At 54.0% G+C, this 20749-nt stretch overlaps 7 protein-coding genes across 7 annotated transcripts; 5 read left to right on the top strand and 2 right to left on the bottom strand.

Moving 5' to 3' along the window:
* Window positions 1-1593: 1593 nt before the first annotated feature.
* J4E92_009188 (uncharacterized protein) lies at window positions 1594-3711 on the bottom strand (the record flags this gene model as incomplete). The annotated part of the gene is made up of 4 exons (XM_051500537.1): window positions 1594-2168; window positions 2219-3278; window positions 3329-3384; window positions 3438-3711. 4 exons carry the CDS (start codon window positions 3709-3711, stop codon window positions 1594-1596), a joined length of 1965 nt encoding a protein of 654 aa, XP_051349363.1.
* Window positions 3712-4478: 767 nt separating this feature from the next.
* J4E92_009187 (uncharacterized protein) lies at window positions 4479-6610 on the bottom strand (the record flags this gene model as incomplete). Its single annotated transcript, XM_051500536.1, has 2 exons — window positions 4479-6194; window positions 6245-6610. 2 exons carry the CDS (start codon window positions 6608-6610, stop codon window positions 4479-4481), a joined length of 2082 nt encoding a protein of 693 aa, XP_051349362.1.
* Window positions 6611-8699: 2089 nt separating this feature from the next.
* Window positions 8700-9774, top strand: J4E92_009186 (uncharacterized protein; the record flags this gene model as incomplete). The annotated part of the gene is made up of 2 exons (XM_051500535.1): window positions 8700-8942; window positions 9043-9774. The coding sequence occupies 2 exons, from the start codon at window positions 8700-8702 to the stop codon at window positions 9772-9774; spliced, it is 975 nt and encodes a 324-aa protein (XP_051349361.1).
* A 1359-nt stretch (window positions 9775-11133) lies between these two features.
* On the top strand, window positions 11134-12150 carry J4E92_009185 (uncharacterized protein; the record flags this gene model as incomplete). Its single annotated transcript, XM_051500534.1, has 1 exon — window positions 11134-12150. The coding sequence occupies one exon, from the start codon at window positions 11134-11136 to the stop codon at window positions 12148-12150; it is 1017 nt and encodes a 338-aa protein (XP_051349360.1).
* Window positions 12151-12704: 554 nt separating this feature from the next.
* Window positions 12705-13643, top strand: J4E92_009184 (uncharacterized protein; the record flags this gene model as incomplete). Its single annotated transcript, XM_051500533.1, has 1 exon — window positions 12705-13643. One exon carries the CDS (start codon window positions 12705-12707, stop codon window positions 13641-13643), a length of 939 nt encoding a protein of 312 aa, XP_051349359.1.
* A 421-nt stretch (window positions 13644-14064) lies between these two features.
* J4E92_009183 (uncharacterized protein) lies at window positions 14065-15181 on the top strand (the record flags this gene model as incomplete). The annotated part of the gene is made up of 2 exons (XM_051500532.1): window positions 14065-14284; window positions 14337-15181. 2 exons carry the CDS (start codon window positions 14065-14067, stop codon window positions 15179-15181), a joined length of 1065 nt encoding a protein of 354 aa, XP_051349358.1.
* An 848-nt stretch (window positions 15182-16029) lies between these two features.
* J4E92_009182 (uncharacterized protein) lies at window positions 16030-18917 on the top strand (the record flags this gene model as incomplete). Its single annotated transcript, XM_051500531.1, has 3 exons — window positions 16030-16197; window positions 16298-18139; window positions 18600-18917. The coding sequence occupies 3 exons, from the start codon at window positions 16030-16032 to the stop codon at window positions 18915-18917; spliced, it is 2328 nt and encodes a 775-aa protein (XP_051349357.1).
* Between the last annotated feature and the right edge of the window lie 1832 nt (window positions 18918-20749).

Here is a 20749-nt window from a genome sequence, read left to right as displayed (position 1 = left end):
CTGCAAGCAATCTCTCGCAGTCTTCATTATCTCGATCATGTTCGTAACTTGGTCCTTTCTCAGTTTCAACGTTCGACATGGCGGCAATGAAGAAGAGATGGAATTATGCACACGGGTTTGAAGGTGAAGACAGAAGCGAAAGCATGCCAAATCGAAAAGGCGACGATTATCCATGGCCAAAGCATCGCGGATGGTGGTCAGTCGCACTCCCAGCTTCTAGCTCTTACCCCGCCTAAGCTGAATACGACACACGATGCACCCCTCCATTCACGATCGCTGGTGGCGTTTTAGGGCTGAGCTGGGACACACAACCACCACGACCTGTCTCGTATACCTTGTCGGAAATAATGGTCATCATCTGCGCTAAACTTCGTTCGAGCAGCTTGCAGCGCGCGTGCCGCATTTTCGATAGCTGGCTTTCGAACTCGATGCCACCACCACAAGAATAGATACGGGACTAGAGTTGACAAGCAGAATCAATAGCACGATGCCAGCTACCATCACGAGCGCCACATCGCGTCTTGCGTAATCTACAATGCAAGATGCGGAGTCCAAAGCGTCGGAGCTCTGTGGGGTAGCAGTGACATCTCTTCAACACCGTATGTCCACTACCAAGATTCCAAAGCTGACATCCACACCGACCTCAAGTGTGTGATGCTAAAGTCGCTCTCAGCTCTCCACAAACAATGATGTGCTTTTGCATAGACGACTTGATCCCGACAAGATCTTGAATACTCCCCACTCTCTCCCCAGCGCCATCCGTCAGCTCCTCACTACGCCCCCATACTCACGGCTTTGACCGGATCAAGCTCAATAGTCAGCCCGCCGCACATACGAGATCTAGTCTGGAATCACGCCACGGAAGAGGGAGGCCAGCGCACGATGTAGCTAAGACACGCGGGGGAGGCATGCGAGTATGTAAGAGCTAGCTTTAGGTGAGCGATTAAAGGACCTATGTAAATACATATATAAGGATGGTGCTCATTATACATATCTGTCTACAGCAGGACTCCATTCCTACTGCCTACCCATACAAGCCTCTCCTCTACCTCTTACTCATTAATACCAACCTTCTCTCTCCAACCCCAAACATCAACCATGAAGTCCGTACTATCTATCCTCGCTCTCGTAGCATGTGCCCTCGCGGCACCAGCTGCAGTTGCACAGGGTAAATACAGCACGTACGGTATGCTATACCTCCCCTTCCCCTCCTAACCTCCGTCCTACTAACACCGCAACAAGGCGACTATAAGAACGTTCCCGCGCCTGTGGGCGGATACGGCGACTACAAGAACGTCCCCGCCCCCAAACCAGCAACCTACGGCGACTACAAGAACGTTCCTGCGCCTGCGGGAGGAAACTACGGGACATACAAGGGGTATGCGAAGGAGTAGAAGAGACTTGTGGGCTATGAGAGTGTGTAGCATATAGACGTTGCACTAAAGCAGGCTCTCGACTTGTATTTCAGCCCAGCCTGGGACTTATGAATCATGAATCATAAACATCAACACATTCCCTCTCTTCATACCGTAACAGTGAACATCCGCACCCTAACCATCTTCCCCATCACAGCTGTCTAGATACACAACACCATCACGCCTCAATCTTAACCCCCGGCCCAATCTCCTTGATCCTACCTTCCAGTCTCGGCGCAATAGCTTTCGTCCAGTTAACCTGGAACTCCGCGCCGTCTAGCTCATCGCACAGCTTAGGGTTTCCCTTGAGACCAGCAACACGCCACCATTTCCGCATCACACGCCGGATCATCTCGGTCTGCTTATCTGTAAACTGTATCGGGACTCTAGAGTCATACATCGGGCCATCGTCTTCATCTTCATCTTGGTCTGGGTCTCCTTCTCCGAGGGTGTCGTGTGTGTTGTCGTCGCGTTGGTTCTTTTCACCGAGGTCTTCAACGGGATTGTTGCCGCGCGATTGGGTAGGTGAAGTAGGAGAAGGGTCGTGGAATGCATGACCATGTTTCTGCAGGTTCGTTTGTATGGACGCGAAGCGCGAGTTCATGGACTTTCCCCAGCGTTTCCATTTGCCGAGAACTTTCAGGGACATGAAGTATTGGCGGAGGATGGTGGAGATGAGGACGCCGTTTTCTTCCGAGACGATTTCTTTGGCGACGCCGCCCTCTTCTTCGATTAGGAGGGATGTGTAGCCATCTAAAGGGAGTTAGTAAGTGGTATGTCTTTGTTGAGGGATGGCGACGTACCTTTTCCACGGCCCATGTAGCCTCGTGTAGCAAGAACGTACTCGCGCGTCTCGTCTACAGGCTCTTCTCCGATTGTCACATTTGTTACTCGCGAATGTGGTGGTTTTGAGTAGTCGGCTTCGAAGGTGATGTTGGAGACCTGCGGAAATCTTCCTTCGAGGGCTGGGTAGTTGCTGACGCCGTTCTCCAGTGCTTCTCGTATGGCCTTGCCGGTGACCTTTAGTACTACGACTGGGTCTTCGAATGGGAAGCAGTTGACCAGATCTCTGAGTTTCAACAATCCAGGAGGATAGATCTGGTCACCGCGTATTGTTCCAGCGGCCATGATACAGCATTCTGCTGAGTAGTAGTAGCGCATGAGATCGCAGACGAAATTGCCGATATTCGACTCCTTGGTCCGCACAGTTGTGAACCGGGCGTCAAGTGGCGCAGCGGTGTATCCGATCGGCTTGTCTAATCGCTTCCTGATCTCTCGTGTTTGTTCTTCTACCAGCTCCATCGCCTGGGGATCTTGTGGTATGCTGCTGACAATGTCTCGCCGTATGATCTTGAAATCCCATCCCTTCCCTTCGGGCTTCCGCCACGCCTCGACATGGGAGAGCTGTTTGAAGTCGGTGCCTGAACGCAGTACTTGAGTGCCGTTGATCAGGCTGTACGAGTAGTAGTGGTCGTGGCCGCCGAGTATGATGTCAATCAAGCCGCCACCGCATTGCTTCGCCAGCTTGTTGTCATTGGGCTCTCGCTGATGCGACACGCATACGATAATCTCTGCGCCCTGCTCCTTCAAGCCGGGCACAAGCTCCTTCGCAGTCTCGGATGCGCTCTTGTATATGATGTCCGGCGGCAGCGCGTTGATTGTGTCGAGCCACTCTCGTTCTGCGAGCCCAATGACACCGACTTTGATGCCGTTGGATGCTGTGAGCATGACCGTCTTCTTCGCGTTTCCGAGTGGGACGCCGTCGCCGAGGGCTGGATCGTGTACGTTTGCGAGGAGCCATGGGAACTTGCATTTGGCTGTGAGGTGGCGATACTGCTTGACACCAAAGTCAAGGTCGTGGTTCTGGGTTGTCGTTAGTTGAAATCACCGTTCATGGAGATTGACGTACATACTCCTACGCAAGAGACGTCTGTGCCAATGTTGTTCAACACAGGAACCATGTGACTTCCTGGAATTAGCGTCAGTCTCGTTGCATATCCTCGCGCACTTCAGCTCACTCACCCTTTGTGATACTACTCTCAATGCTTGGATTGAACGCATCTCCAGAGAAAAAGGTCAGGAGCTTTGGTTGGTCCTTGAACCTCTCGTCGTTTCTATAGTAATTGACGAGAGTTTGGAATCGAGCGTATCCACCCACGGGCTCTCTCGACCCCGCTTCAACGTGGTAGACATCATTGTAGTGTAAGAAACGGAGGTCTGGCGGGGCATTTGGCGCGCCGCCTTCTGGCTCGCATATGAGCAGTTCTTCTGCTGAAGGGTGGTCTGTAGGTGCCATGATGAAGTTGGAGTCTATGTCATACGTGTTCCAACGTGGAAGATAGTCGTCGGGGGATTATGGTATCCAAGGCGTTCTTGTCGCGTGTTCGAGCGGTGAGCACGCCTCGACGCTGCTGTGCATCATCGAACGCAGCTAGCGCTTCAGGGTCCAGGCTGAGCTGCATGGCGAGGGCGCGTGGACCAATGACGATGACGTCTTTCTAAGTCGTGGGTGGATCTGCAAGGGGCAGTCTTGAGGCTGACGGGTGCCGTACCGCTGCCGCATGGCATGTATGAGGGGTCAGGAAGGACCTCTGGAATGGCGCGCATCAACAACGGTGCTACACGAAGCTCAGGCCACTCCAGATCGCTTGCAACAAGACTTGTGAATGCATGTAGGTACTTTCTATTGAACTACTTGCTCTAATAGATAGAGCAAAGGTAATGCCTCATATACAATAATGTAGCCAGTGAAAGCAAGGGCTGTGCTTCTCGATGCCATGTCTGGACGATGCAAAACGCCAGTGCCCTCCAAAGCGGATATCACCGGTCCAGAAATCATGATCATAAGAGAGAAGATGCGCCATTTACCCAAGCCCAGGGGGGAAACGCCGCGAAACCCACACAAGAATCCAAAGAAATGCAAACCGCGGTTGGAAGCTCCCTCTACAAAGCATTCCAACCATCCCAGAGATTTAACCTAGCCTTGCCCTTACCCTTCGGGCCTTGCCTAGACCCAGCTCCCGCTGGACCCGTCCCAGAACGCCTTGAACTCCTTCCTAATTCCTATTGCCTACTACTGCCTGGACGACCCCCCTTGGCCTTGGTCTTGGTGTGTGTCTCCTTGCACTCGTCACTGCAGAACCATTTGGTCCGGCCAGTGGGCGGTTTGTCAAGGTTGACGCAAGCAAGATGGAACCACTCGCGAGGGCAGTCGTCGTTGTCGCAGGCAATCATGTTGCCATACGACACTTCATTGCAGTAGCAGTATCGGGGCTCGTCGCCGTCTTCTTCCGCTTCCGATTCGGGCTCGGCTTCTACCTCGGCTTCTTGGTATTCTTGTTCTTGTGCGACGGAGCTTGCGGCGGAGGACGGAGGGTTCGATTTCACGTTGGGAACGGGTTTCATGGCGGGGGAGGCAGTGGCAGTAGTAGGTTGCGTGTTCTTCTTGTGGCCTCGTTTCGACCCGGTGCCTGTCGTGCTGTTGTTCTCGGATGAGGTGTTGGAGTTGGAGTTGCCATTGTTCGCGTTGCGACTGCTGCGACTTCTCGCCATTGATATCTCTGGGAACGCGCCAATGACAGGTGTCGCAGTCTTTGAAGTGCGACCGGGCCTTGCTGAGGCTGCTGCCGGCGCAGGAGGATCAACGTCCATGCTCTCTGGCTCAGGCTGTCCTAAGTCTTCCAACTTCATGTTGGATGTGTCAAAGGGCGGCGGGACCTCTGCGCTCTCCTTGGGAGTCGAGGCGCCCTTTACCGAGGTATTGTCCCGCACGATCCCAGCCGCCTGCTCAAGCTCTGTAATGACATTGCTACTAGCGGCTTGTTGTACGGAATGAGAAGAGGAGGGGCGCCGTGCCGCAGGAGCCTCTTGGTCTTTGAGCGACGCCACCGAGTTGGCTGTGGAGTTCTTGCGCGCACGGGCAGACAACGGTCGATCCGATGCACCGGCAATTGCTTTGTTGATGGCAAAATTGGCGGCCAGGGGTGACGATGCCATTGGGGGCGAATACGGCGGAAGCGGGTTCTTGCGTTGCGCAGGCACGGGAGCGGCACGCGGTTTGCGCTTCGCTGCGCCGCTCTCTGGACCTGGGGTACCCCGTGGGCTTGAGCCACCTCGTACGCCGTTGCTGGTAGCTTTCAGAGCATTGCTTATTGATCGCTCCATGGCCGGGGCAGCTGGCACCGCTGCAGCGAGGGCCTTTTCGGTCTTCTTTCGCTTGCCGTGCGGACCTGCGCCATTGCTCGAGATGCCCAACCCGAGGTTCCTGCTGTCTGGCCCTGCTGTCTCTGCGGGCATGGGCTTCCTCTTCTGCGGCTTCTTGGCGGGTCGGTCGTCGAAGTCGGAATCGACCTGGTGATGACGACTGCGCTTGTTGGCCTGCATGGCTTCGCGTCTGGCCTCGCTCTTCGCCGCAATTGAGTCGACGTCATGCACATGCTGGGCTGCCGCGGCCAGATTGTTCGCCGCAGCCACCTCGCGCCGTTGTCGCTCGTGGTTTTGGCCGCCCTTTTTCTTCTCCTCCTTGTCCGCGTATGCCCAGTGTGTGAGGCTGCCGTATCGCGCTTCGTCGCTGATTTCGCCGTCGAGCTGGGAGAAGGAGTGGTGCATGCGCATGAGGCCCTTGTCTTTGGTGGCTTTGGCGCCCTGGAGGACTACCAGCTTCTCGTCGAGCGTGGGGAGCATGTTCGCGATGAGCATTCTGAGGCGAAAGAAGAGCTGGCGCTTCTGGATCGCCGCCTGCTCTTCGGGCGAGAGGCTGTCGGGGTTGGATGGGTTGAGCTGCGAATGGTGAGCCTGGGGTAATGGCGTGCGCTCAAACAAGAACGTACATTGGTATTGTTTTCGGATGCTGTAGAGGCCTGTTCTACAGCCGCCAGTTGCGCCTTGGTGGTGACGGGCTGCTGGGCGATCTCGTCAAGCAGCTCTGTGAGCATCTGCTCTGGGTCGTGGAGTTTCGCCTCGACTTCCTTGAACATGGAGAAGTGCTTGATTATCTCCTTGGGGAATGCGTCGACGGCGCCTGTAAAGTGTGTGAGGGCGGGCAGGAAGCCGGGCGCGCTGTTGGAAGCCTCGGGCGTCTGCTCCATCCCGCTGGCGGCGAGGCGGCCGGCGAAGGTGCGCGCATAGTAGTTGGTAGGTCGGACCGTGGCCCGCCCCTGTCTCGTAGACGTTCGAGTGCCTGTGGTCGGCGGCATGGTGGCTGTGAGGGCGCTCCGTGGGTTGCAGGGCAAGGAAAGTGGCCGCGGACGCGCTCAGCTCAGGATGCAGTGTGTAGAAAGAAGTTGCGTGGTAGGAATGACGTGTGGGCGCATCTCAAGCGATAAACAGTAGTTTGCTGGCGTGTCCCGCGATTTGCCTGTGGGTGCCGTGCAGCGTGACGATGCGCAGAACAGGAGCTCCTCACTACCACTTGACGCTACAGGCGCGAAAGACGCTAGGCACTGTCTGTTGACGGAATGGGCACGTGACTTGCGTTATCGGCCATCCATGGATCTCCAAGCCATCTCCCTCCCACCATCACCACCCTCGAGTTTATCCGTCTCCCCTTCCCCAACCACACGGGGCATACGGAGCTACCATGCTCTCGGTACTGACCAGATAAGACACCCACAACAAACTTTCTTTCATCGTTACTTTACTCTACGCGCCGGCCGTGTTGGTACTTGCCGCAGTCGTACGCGTGACATGGTCCGCTATCCTCTACGTGGAGATCCCTTTCGTAACCGTCCGTCCCATGTCGGTTCAGATCGCATCGGCATCGCTGAGGTATGCAACGGGACATACGCAGTCGTGTTACTTTGGATAATTGTTTCGAAGTTCGAAGTCCCGGAGATAAATGTCGAATAGTAACACAGCGACTCAGCCTCATGCACGCTTTTGGCCCCGATCCGCGGTTCGCCCCGTATTTCTCCAAAGGCACAAGTCCAAAGAGTGCAAAAGAACTAGTACTATTTCCACTATATTTAGGAGTATCCACCAATCGAGTAACTTCCCATAGCCGCCGTCGGAATGCGACCTATAGCAGCTTGGAATCCTTCGCGGCGTAGTCAATTGGGTTCGGTCCGGAGATCGTAGTGGAGGAGCATTGCCGGCCTTAAGCCTCAGACGTATACGGTATCTCGCCAGGCACATCAGATTTGCGCATTCTAGATTGGCTGGATCGCATAAGTGTTTGATCAATAGTTCTCGACACAAGCGCTGCGCGGTTACGACCTCGGAACCTTGGAAGGCACTAAACTTATCAAAACCTAGACAACATGGAACTAGAACGGGAACGGGAACCAACTCATGCCACGCCGTAGATGCTCGTTTACATCTACCCTTCGGCAAGTAAGTCTCTTCACAAGGGTCGGGCTGGCGAACTGTTGGCACGAGCCCTGATTGTCGACTCTGAGCTCTTAGACGTACACCATCGCGGTTGGGTCGGTTAACAGTCACTTGGGGGCCGTCATAGATGCGTGGAGGATTCGTTTGACTCAATCGTATTCGAACTTCCATGTCACGTCTGGAGACTTCATTCCTAGGCTTCAATCACCGTATGCGTGACTCCATTCCTCTCACTCCCTCACTTCATTCAACCCTACTCGAAGGTTTGTCTGGTTCGTATTCTGTCAATGTGGGTACTGTAACAACATTCCGCGGGCCTACTCTGAGTGTAAATCATCCTTCAGTAGCGGCACAGCTTCAATATTGCCTAGTTGCCACTCGGGTTGGCGATTGCGGCGATTGTTTCATCTTCCCGACCATTCCATGATTAATATCTTCAAGTGTTGGACTCACACGGGTCGCGATCTCGAGGCGTCATACGCGGCTCGAAGAAAAGGCTGGCCAGGGCTTGAACAAACGATTGTCTTGGCAGGGACGTGTATCGCGAGTCTCACGGGCTCATCATTGGCCCAGGTTACCAGGCAGATGGCAGTTCAGCGGGGCTCAAGCGGTCGAGCGGTCTCGGGCCGCAGTGCGTTGCATTGTACGACGGCACATGTGAATCACGGACAATAGTCAGGGACGTGGTTGAGTCCGTCCTGAGGTGACGGTGGGTTGCTCAGGCGGTCTGTTCAAACAGTAAAAATTGGTCACTTGAGAGTCACCTTCACTTCCCATCGGCCTGCCGCGATTGCACCGCCGCCTCCCACCCTTTCTCCCACTTATAACCCGCCTCCGCTCACCTCCCTCGAGACTTTCTTAACAACAGACTGAACTCTCGTCAACAGCAGTGCAGCCGACCGTCCTTCAACAGTCGTCCCTCTACTAGTAATATATCTACCCACGGACTCAGTCAACATGTCCACCGACTATATGATCAAGACCCCCGACACCGCCGCTGGCGCTACCTTCACGCCTGAGATCACTCAAGCCGAGACCATTCGCAACAAGATGTCTCTCGACAACCTCGTCGAGAGCCCGAGTGATTCTCCTGACATCACCTCGGCGCTCATACTTGCACCACCTTCCACTCCCAAGTCGACCAAGGAAGAGCCTTCATCGCCCACTGTCAAGACTCCTGACACCGTCATGACCGACCTCGTAAGTGCAAAGCCCCCCATCTGCACGCATCTCGCGCAATGTGCGGAGTCACCACTTCACCATTGAATCCACAGACTGACCGAGTATCAACTGAGTAAAGGCCGAGCCCGACGCCTCTGGTGATGAGTCTCTCGACGATGGCGAAGACGTACCCGACTCACAGCGCGAGTTCCTCTGCATGAACGACGAGCACACTCGATGCATGACTGGCCAGTACACCAAAGACCTGTCGCGCAAGGTCATCTCCGACCACTTTGGCCGCAACAAAGCGTGTACCCGCGACGTCACCGACTGGCCTCTGTTCTGCCGCAAGCACTACCAGCGCGCGACCTACAACAAGACCAAGTGGCAGATCCGCAAAGTGCAGCTCATCCTCCGCCAGTTCGAGGTTATCGAGAAGCAGTTCCCAGGCACCACCTACGACATCGCCTTCAAGAAGTCCGAGGAAGCGCGTCTAAATCACTACTCCCGTCAAGTCGCCGCCGGAGCCAAGAATGATCAAGCCGAGAAGAGTGTCCACCCCAAGATCGGCAAGCACTTCGAGGCGCCCATCGACGTCCTCCGCGAGCTAGACCAGTGGCTCGGCTTCAACAAGACCTACGCAGAAGTCAAGAAGATCGTCGACGTCATCCTCCAGATGCTCGAGGAGAAGGAGACTGAACAAGTCCCCTCCATCGAGTTCCTCCCCAAGCTCCCCGGCAAGACCCCGTCGCCCAAGAAGACTCCAGCCAAAGCCCGCACTCCCAAGTCGCCCAAGTCTCCCAAGTCGCCCAAGACACCTACCCGCGTCTCCAACAAGGGTTCCGTCAAGAAGACTTCAGCAAAGGCCTAGTTCTACTATAGCGTCGCTGCGCCCAGTATCGCGACCACCGTCGCATCACGTCACTCCTTCATCCCATTGCCATTGCTTTCACGGTTCCCAGCGGCTGAGCTACCGACACTCTAATCTTCCTTTGAGTGTCCTAGCAACATGCACGCACTACCATCATCTTCACTATGTTCACAGCATCTGCAATTTTCACTCTTTCGATTCACATGTCTGGCACCATCACGACTGTCTCCGCGCACACTACACGCTACTGTCGCTTCATGTATCAGCGTTTCTAACGCAGAACACAAGACTGTTCGTATGGGCGATGGCCGAACATGTACTCACTCACGGCATGGGTGCTTCTTTTTACTTCTATACCCTCATCTTACGATGGCGACTTGTCTTGTCTTGTCTCTTGCATTATAGGTAGATTTTGGGGGGCGTTCAGGCATAGGGTGTCTTTTCTGGGGGGCTGGAGTCAGGGTGTGGGCATGGGTTCGGCCTCACTGGGTCTGTGGTATTACGGTGAATGGTTAGGGGCGTTGGGTATATACTACGGTAATCAAATTCAAATCTCTCGTTAGAAATGTGGACTGTTGCATTACCCGCATTCCTCGTTGTGACATTGACGTGAACGTTACGGTTGGCATTGACATCGCCATCGACGTTGGCCCTCCATGCACTGTCGTCACTCACGTTACACACATCACCTGCAAACTCCCGTTCCTGCATATGCACACTGCACATGGCACCATGCATCCCCGGACGGCTATTGCCTCGTCTGCATATGTGTCACCGATACTGTCTACCGCCTGCCCCCGCCGCACGGTGTCCTCTGTAGACGCACCCTCTTTGGTGTGTACCTGCATTTTGAGTCAGACTTCGGGGGCGGTCCTTTTTCGTTGTGACTGTGCCGCAGCGCGCTGCTTCGCTTGACTGGTTGGTGAGGTTGGCCCCCTCGTGGACGCGCTTCTCCCCCACTTGCAACGCATCCTGCGAGTCGGGCCGAGGGTGTGGCGCGGGTTTGTGTCTCACTGCGGTGTTTTGTCGCGTGATGGTAATGGGTATGTGGGGATAGGTGTGCTGTGGTGATCGTTGCTGCATTTGCTATCCAGGTGTGCGAACCTGTGTTCCAATGTGCTGTCCTGGGTCGGTCTGGAGCGAGATGCGGTATCTCACCGTATCTCTCTCGGAACGTGGCAGTGAGAGAAGCCATCTGACGATGTAGGTGCAGCTCACCTCATCCCCCCCAGGTGGTAACAGGTCGCGTATAAGAGATTCGCTTCAACATGTTGGCCTCATGACTTACACCTGCATCAACCCAATCTTGTGCAAACCTCTACTACTGCTTCATCATTCGTCTGCCTCGGCTTCTCCAAGATGAGCGACAAGAACATCGAGCCCTGCGGAGCCTGGGACGGCGACTTTTCATGGGACGGTTACTTCATGCGGATGCACATGAAGACAGTCACTCAGACGTACGACATGTACAACCCCAGGACTTGGCCGTTAGTAAGCCAGATCGCCGCAACAGAGAACAACTTCGACTACAGGAAGAGCAAGCTCCCTCCCGAATATCTGGTATACGAGCAGACACTCATCAAGGACATGGACGGGCTTCGACCTCTCCAAGGCCAGCGGGCCATTACCCGTCGAAAGAATCGAGTTATGAAAAACCTTTTTCGTTACTACCCGCTCAACTATGACCGCAATGGGGAGCTGAGAGCACATCCGCATATACCATCTGACGAACTGGAGGAGTGGATGAGTCAAGTCAAGAAGAGCAACCCGATTGCGAAGAAAGAGGAGGACACCAAGGATGTGATAGTCGGCAACCATGAGACTGAAGAGGCTACTGAGGATGCCTCGCCCGAAGCAGCAGCGATTCATGAGATCATGAAGATGTTGGACGACACAGATACAGTGCCCAACAGCAGAGTAGCTGAACTGGAAGAAGAACTCGACAAGACCAAGAAAGAGTGCTTAGAGGCAGATATCAGAGCGGAAAGCGCGGAAAAGAAAGTTACAGCAATGACAGCCAAGTACCAAACAGCCGTTCAAAGATTTTCCGTCCAGGTCGGAGAAGCGCTCTGTGAGTACAAGGAACAGTCGCACAAGCTCCTTTGCCAAGAGCGCAGCAACCTCAGTACCCTGAAAGAGATATTAGTGAAGAAGGAAGATGAGATTGCCAGTCTGCAATCGGACCTCAGGAAGAGTGGCAAGGATGTCTTGACAGCGAAGCAGGAGACGATGGTGGCGAAGCAGCAAATCTTCAAGATTTTGGAAGAGATGAAGAAGAAGAAACAGGGTGCAGGTTTGCAGAAGAAGAGAGCGGAGGAGGATGGGGCAGAAGCAGCACGAAAGAAGCCGAAGATCGAGAGTTGCGAAATGCAGTAGCAACATGAGGGATGTGCGCGCGGTCGGTCGTGATACTGGCGTATACTGGTCTGCTCGGAAGCAGAAGTTGGGGAACGCGACAGTCGGTCTAGATCCACTGCGTCACCAAAGACGTGGCTGCGTCATATGGGTTCAGCTCAGAGATATAGTGCTTCGGGTCCTTCATTGCTGCCTCTACCTAGTCCATGGGACTTGTCGGTAGAGTGGCATCGGTCAGCCTCGTGTCTCTGTCTCCTACTCTTATCTTCCATAGATTTACGGATCTTGCGGTCAATACGAGAAATACACCAAGGTTCCATGGCAACCAGTGGTGAAGATGGCTCATGGTGAAGGTGAACGAGGATCGCTTGGCCTCTCACCGCGAATCTTTCAGACTAACCGAAAGGGCGGGAGTTTGATCACGACAGCCGACTTCTGTAGCTAACAAAACTTCTCCTGCCTCTTCCGATTGATAGCAGCAGCATCATACCCATCGTTTCGCGTTAGAAGCTTTCAAGGTAGGTCGAGCATGGGCGTGAACGCAGCACAATTGGCTAACACGCCCGCGACGCAAGATGGCACCTCTTCCGCGCTACGAGGGCACCTTCAGCTTCGTCTCCTCAAGGCTATATGCGAGCATCAAGCGCGCCATACCTACCTATGATAAGAAAGATCCAAAGACCTGGCCCTACGTCACTCTGTCAACAATCGAGAAGCTTCGCCCGTACCAAGGATATCCGGATCTACCTACGGGAGTAGCCTACCAACGAGAAGCGATGAAGCGATACGAAAACATGTACACACCACAAGAGCGAGCCATCGCCGCCTCCGTTAATGGTCCCTTGCATCAGCGATACCCGTACAACTACGACCGGTTCGACGAGCCGAAAGAGAAAGTCGGAATGTCCGGGGCGGAGTATCGAAGCTACATGGCGAATACTACCCCAATGCCATCTACCCCACGCGTGCGCGAGCGCGAAGAATTGGAGCAAGACATCCCCGACAGCGCAATCGACTGCTCCACACCCCATCCACAAAGCCAGCCATCAGAGCCCGAATCCCCCACCCCAGCCACCCGCACCCAACCCCCCTCCAGCTGCACCGCCAAAACCTGCACAGAAACCCGCCGCGAAGCCGCCAGACTCCGCGGCATCCTCTTCGACAAAGACTCCCAGCTCCTCAGCTGCCAATCCGACCTCAAAGAATACGAAACAACCGAAAAGCTGCGACGTCGTGCTTTGGAAGACGCGGAGTACGAAGTCGAGAAGGAGAAGCAACGGGCTGATGCTGCGGAGAGGGAGTGTATGCTTCGTATGGAGGGGAATATTAGGTTACAGCAGCGCGTGAGGGAGTTGGAGGGAAGGGTGAAGCAGGCGCAGGATCTGGATGGGTATTGTGTTGAGTTGGAGGGGGAGATTGAGAGGTTGAATAGGGTAAGGGAGGGGGAGGAGGGGGAGTCTGATGATGGTGGTGATGATAGACTGCGCAAGAGGATGCGGTCTGAGAGTTTGTAGGAGGTTGTATGTTTGGATGTTACGGTCGCGGTCGCGTTCTCGCGATGCATGACTGCCGCGGAGACGCCGCACACGAGATTTCGGCAGCGCTAGCCTGTTACGTTGCGAACGCCTTCCCCGCTCAATGCGTCATTGTCGTCAAGTGTCAAGCGTAGCTATAAACTCCGCTCTGCGTCACTCGATTAGGCAAGAAGTTTGCTATTGCATCGCTCTGGACCGATGCACTGATTCTAAATTTGTCAGACCACGCCCTACGGCTATACCTGCATTAGTACATGACACGAGAAGAAAACCGCTCTAAGGCTTGATTACTACACTCCAAGAGAACGGTTTCTACAGGAAGTATCCCGGAGTCCACTCATCTTCCTGAGGTTCTTCGCAAACCGTTCAATATTGGCTGTCAAACGGCACATTCATCGACATGGCGCTCCCAGCCACTACGCAGGTCGCGATTCTGCTATCGATCTTCGTCTTACCCATTCTCACCTATGTCTACTTCACCAAGAACCAGCAAGCAAAGAGTAATGCTGGACCTTTGCCAGCAGCGACAGAGATCACAGGGCTCTTCATACACCCCATCAAGTCATGCCACGGCATCAGCGTAAAGTCGGCAAAGCTCTTGCCAACGGGTCTTGATCTCGGTGCGCCTCTTTTGTCAAACATTCGAGAACTGCGAAATGCTGACAGAATTAGATCGTCAATGGATGTGGGTGAGCTACCCAAACTACGAGTTCCTGACGATCCGCCAAAACTCAAAAATGACACTGATCCGGCCGACCTACGACGAAAAGACTGATACCCTTACCGTTACTGCACCCGCGCCAAACTCGGTCGATGAGAAGTTGGAGTTCTCAATTCCGGCTCATCCGTCTAAGGAATGGCTCGACGAGAATACCGAAGAGCACTCGGCAAAGATATGGAGTACTACAACGGGAACCCGCGTGTACTCTACGAAGATGACCGCACCATTCAACAGCTTCTTCGATAAGGAAGTACGGCTTGTGTACAAGCCCCCTGTCTCCGAGGACCCCAGACCTCTAGTATCGAACGGTGCACCAGCCGTCCTTGGGAGAAATGCATCGACCTGTTTCCCCGACCTGATGCCCGTGCTCGTCGGCAACCAATCCAGCATCGACGAACTCAACACGCGTCTCAAAGCTGCAGAAGGCCTCACAATCGACGTCCGCCGTTTCCGACCCAACATCCTCGTCAAGGGTGATGCTAATACGCCCTGGGATGAAGATCGCTGGAAGACCATCAAGATTACGCCTAATGCTGGTGACAAGCCGATCGTTCTGGATATTACTCAACGATGCGCGCGCTGTCAGGTGCCTAATGTACATCCTGATTCGGCGGAGAAGCACAAGACGCAGCCTTGGGACGCGCTGATGAAGTATCGAAGGATTGACGAGGGGATCACATACAAGCCCTGCTATGGTATGCTCGCTGTACCGAAGTCGGTAGGGGATCTCAGGGTTGGCATGAAGTTTGAGGTTACTGAGGTTACGGATAAGCATCGGTATATCGCTGGATTCTAGGGGGTGGAGCTTGACGGTTCATGCTGATGAACCCTTACTGGCTGCTGCGTATATGGGGGAGTCTGACCGAATGCCATCACAGCGCAAGCCATTGCGACACAGTTGTCGTACGACTCTCCACAAACGTTGTACGGATGATTAGATCAGCACACAATTTCTCTGCTGTCAGCCTCGAAAATCAAAAGAAGCTAGCAGTAAGCTGCCCGATTTAGCCTTTGGAAGATCCTAGGTGCATCGATTTGCAGCTCCTGAAATCTCTTCAGATGATTGTTGGAGATGTTGCCCAAGCTACAGCAATCATAAGCGGATCCCCACGTAGTTCACATGCGAACAGCCATGTGCAGCGGCAATTATGACGAGTGTTCCTGATGATCCATCGGATCTGCAAAGCGAAGACTGCCGAAGCGGCTCCGCCTCTAGCCCGCCTTCAGATTAGCGACGCGACGCGACAGACAGGGGTACACCTATCATCGTGTCCGTGGCTGACTTTCTCTTGAACTCAACTTCTTTCAGAGAAACGTGAGAATTACACACAAGACGTTTCCAGCATGTTTCGCACAGTTATGGAGATGCCATGGCGCGCGCGTGGAGGATGGCAGCGGCATTGTTTCGAAACAGAGAACTGCAACTCAGTGGAGATTACGCGCGTTCTTGATCGGACCGTGACGTGTGACGACGACTATCCGTGTTGAGACCCTGGCGTTTGGGACGCAGGGACACCAGACGGAAGGCACACAGAGGGGATACAGAAAGCGCGTCCCACCTGGCCGCCGACCAAGTATGACAACTTCCGCTTCCAGCGAGGGAGTCACAGGTCGTCGAATCGCTCTTTCCTTTCCACACCCACAATGGCAGGCGATGCAATGCTGGCATTGCCAATGTCTCCGACACAGTCGCCCAAAGAGTTTGGAAGTGCCGCCGTACAATGGGCGTGCACAAGAAGAGGAAGGATGATGGTCTTGACGATTGCACTTCTCACGGTTCTGCTTGGATTGACGGGTATGAGGAATCATGAGGTATGTTCAACCTTCACAGACAGCAGAGACGACATCGAGATATGCGACATACCCCACCAGACTTGAACGTCATCAGCGAGGCCGAAGCTAACTCCAACAGGTCATATCTTCACGATACCACAACTTCTCCTCGTACTACCCATGGCGACCGTATCTCCAGCCCCTGCCCGACATCGTACACTCGCCGTTCAAGACACCCTCGAACACGACGCTGCAGATCGAGAATGGCGAACTCGACCACGTCCCGCCGAAACTCAAGAAGACGACGCCCAACTTCCACCTCCTCATGCCTGCCGAACGCGACACCGATGGCTTCTGCAAGACGACCCTGTCTGCTATGCTTCTCCACTACCCTCCACCGACTGCGGTACAGCTACACAAGCCATATGAGTCGGACATCAAGTGGGACAGGGACACACTGAACAGCACGCTGCATTACCTGAGCAATGAGAAGCTGGTCAAGGACCATGACTTGGTTCTCATCGTGGACGGACAACACTCGATGTTCCAGCTGCCGAGCGATGTGATTGTCACGCAGTACAAGAGGTTGTTGGCAGACGCCAACATGCGGCTGCTGAAGAAGTATGGCGTTAACAAGAATGGCTACCAGAAGTTCAACCAGACGATCGTGTTCGGCGCAGAGAAGATCTGCGAGAACGACGACATGGCCTGCAAGTATGTGCCTCAATCGATACTCTCGGACAATACATACGGAACCGAGAACGGTCGACGCATATCAGACACCCCAGCGAAGTTCATTCACTCCAAGATGGTCATGGGTCCGGCCAGCGACTTGAAGATGCTTTACCAGTTTGCTCTGGAGAAGTTCATGGAGGGGAGAAGTCAGTTCCAGACCGTGCAGTCGGTATTCGCAACTCTCTTCGCCGAGCAGCAGCTGGGCAGAGATGCGGAGGAAGTGGCATCGAAGCATACGGGTACCAAAGTCAAAGAATACCTCACGGGCCGAGCGAGCACGTCAGAAGCCAAGCGAAGACTGGAGCGTGCCAGCGCTGAGTTCTCCAACACTACACGTCATGAGTTTTCTGTCGGTTTGGACTATACCCACGCGCTCTTCCAACCCTTGGACTACTGTGTCGAAGACGAACTCGCGCCTCTGTTACACGACAACTCGACCGACTTGTCGCAATACAGTCGCTCCGACTCAGACCCTCGTTACCTGTCCCTACCCACTGCCCTCAACGAGACCAAGACCCCATTCTGGCGCCCCGACTTCGTCGAGCACAACCCGTCTCCCAACGAAAAGCCAGCATACATTGACAATCTAGAGTTTACGTTGGAGCTCGATGGCTTGCCGAGCCGCAAGCTACCTTGGGAAAGCATTCCTCTGATCCAGAACACCTACTCCGGTTCCGTCCCCGCCATCATCCTCAGCAGCTCTTCGCACTCGAGCGGCGAGCGCCCACCAGCCGCCAACATAACCTGGGACAACTTGTGGTACTCAGACCACAAACGCGCCATGCTGAGAAACTACTTCCGCGCGCCTCAGTCTTCAGACGGCTACCATAACCACCTCGTCGGTGGCGATCGCTACTGGGACAACCGCGGCGGGCGAGGCGGCATATGGACCGAAGCCGAACAGACCTGGCTGCCCTGGGGCGAAGTCGATGGCGTTTGCGGCACGCTACCCCAACTCAAAGAAGTCTTCAACGATGGCAAGGGCGTGTGGCTGCATGAGTTGGAACAGGACAACGAGCAAGGCCGTCTCAACGAACAAGAAGAGCATCGGCAAAAGCAGGAAGAGGCGCGACTTAAGGATATAGAAGAGTTGGTCAAGCTGGAACAGGAGGCTAAAGAGAAGAACGAGCAGAAGGAGAAGGAGAGTATCGACTTTGAGAAGCTGAAGGAGCTCCAGGATTTGGAGGCTACAGAGGAAAAGAAGGTTGAGAGGAGGAGGAAGAGGTGGAATGTCGTAGAGGAATGTGTAAGATATTGTTAGTGGGTGGGGGTTCTTTTATCTGTTATATATCCCGGGCTTTCGCCGTGTTTTCTTTTTATGTTTGTTGGGTGGATGGGTCTGTTGTTTGATAGTTTATGCCGCTCTAGGCGCAATTTCATGATGTTTCGAAAGTATGGTAGTGTTGTTAAATTGCTCTTATCGTTTCACTTACGGTTTTGGTCAGAAGCGTCGGGTGTCATTTGGAAAAGACGTGGTGCAAGACACGAGACTTGGACACGTGCTCGAACAACAAGCCTCACAAATAACCAAAGAGACAGATATACTTCCTGATGCTACCTTGGTCACACTGCTACACAGAACTCACCAATGGCGACCGACGCGACCATGGCTACCGAACCAACCACGGCGCCTTACCCCTTCGTTTACATCTACATTGACGCGATGAGCTTCCCAGTAATTATACACACCCAATATGCGTTACCAGCCAGATGCTAACACGAACCAGTATGTCAACGAATTCGTCCAAAGCAACACTGAAGCCGATATAGGTCCGAGGCTGGAAGCCCTCATGCGTACTTGCCTCAAGAAGCACTCGAAGAAGCGGCCGAATGTCGACCTAGAATCGTGCGTACTATGGGTAGACGTCCTCATAAAGGCGGAGAACGGGGATTGTCCACCAGCTATGCTCCGGTTCTGTGAGGACGTGACTGCCGTTCATGACTCGAAGATATTCTTGTTGATGGATGGCAAGCGCAGGGAAGGTGTGCAGGGTAAGGCCTACCTTGGGAATGCTGCTGGTTGAATTCTCCGTATGGCTGACTAGCGACAGACGAACCGGACGAGTTACCCAACGATCCAATGTGTCAATTTACGCTCCTCGCTACCCGGAGGCCAGATCAGCTTGAGGTGTTCGCGAGGAGGGATAGTAATTGTGTGATTACAGACGAGCTACCAGGCTACGTACCCGTCAACGCATCGGGCCAGCGTGTCGACGAAAATGTCGTTCAACGACCCGCCGACTACTGCTTTGACGACTATCTCGAACACAAACGCCGGAACGGTAGAGTTCGTAGCTGCTATCACTACCACCTGGACGACGGATGCGACGGCGAGGAATGCCAATACGATCATAGCGAGATCACCGACGACGTGTTGAGCGTCTTGTGTTTTCTAGGTCAGAGAACACGCTGTGTATATGGCGGCGCGTGCCGACGTGTAAACTGCTTTTTTGGACATGTCTGTCGTTGGAAGGACTTCGGAGGTAAGCATCCGGAATGCAAGTTTCAAGACGGGGAACATGGGGTTGACCAGACGGTTCATCGTTGGGAGATGGGGAGGTTACGTTACGATAGCATAGTTTAGTGTGGTTAGGTGGATAAGTGAAAAACGAAGGCTGCTGGGGAATGCGAGAAAGCGACGTTGCTGGTGCGCTAACATCTAGTGTAAGTATGATAGGTCCTGGGGTATCTCACGGGGTCTGGTTGCTCGACGGCAGAGTGGATACATAGGGTAGGCAACTACGGTAGCCACGTTCTTGCACCAAGCGAAAGACCTCCAAGGATACGTCGCTACCCTGGTTGGGAAACAGAAAGAGTGACGTATCCTATAAATCCTCGAAAGAAGTTCAGTTGATACCATTAGGAGAGACATGACTGGCTAACCCACTTAACTCAACCACGGAAAGACATGAGCAATATGCTCCAACACCAACTTGACACCAAATATAGATTCGACATGCCGCAAATAAATCTAAGCATCACAGATCTTCTCTACTCCAAAAGTTCTCACTACTACCATTTTCACCAAAACCGTCGAGTACGACCGCAGCACCACCCAAAATGTCCACCACACCACCCAAAACCGGCCTACCCACCACCCGCCGCCTCCATACCCCAAACTTCTCCACAACCCCTCTCCACGCAGAAGCCCTGTCAAACATCTACGCCCCCATCAGCAAAGACCTTTTCCTCTCCAAACCCCCCTCCTGGAAAACAGACTCCGTCGCCTCACCTCCAAAATGGAAGGGCGAAAAACACATCTACAAAGACTCCGCTTACTACACCCTCAACCCCCGCGGCATACTCCCCTCCAAAAAGATGCAAGCAGCAGGCCTAGTCGAATTGCCCTTCCAGTCCCCCTCCACCTTCCCCCTTCTCCTAATAAAAAAGACCGAATACCGCGACGGCCCCATATACCCTCAATTCGGGGATTTCCGCATCGACAAACTGGTTCGGTATGAGAAGGCCAATGTGCCGGCTAGTTGTTCTTCCATCGGCACAAGCTGGGCTAGGAAACGTATCCAGGGAGCGGGATTAGTACCGGAAATGGGCAACATATTGTCTAATCTGCAGATCAGGAAAGAGCAGTTTCCGGCGCCGTTTTGCGAGTTGCCGGATGAGCAGTTTAGGATGTGGTTTGTGAGGAATATGGAGATGGTGGGGTGGGGGGAGTGGGAGGCGGGGGTTGAGGTGGAGAGGGTTTTGGGGAGGGGGGAGGGGGAGGAGGTTGAGCAAGAGGAGAATGAGGAGGCGGAGAGGTGTTTGACGTGTCCTTTGGCGAGAGAGATTAGGGAGAAGCTGGAGGGGATTCAACGGAGGAAAATGGAGAGACGGCAGGGTAAGATTCAGAGGGCAG

This window comes from Alternaria infectoria (assembly GCF_024043175.1).
Source record: "Alternaria infectoria strain BMP 0036 chromosome Unknown scaffold_21, whole genome shotgun sequence".
Taxonomy (NCBI): Eukaryota; Fungi; Ascomycota; class Dothideomycetes; order Pleosporales; family Pleosporaceae; genus Alternaria; species Alternaria infectoria.
This window is presented reverse-complemented; position numbering and strand designations above follow the sequence as displayed.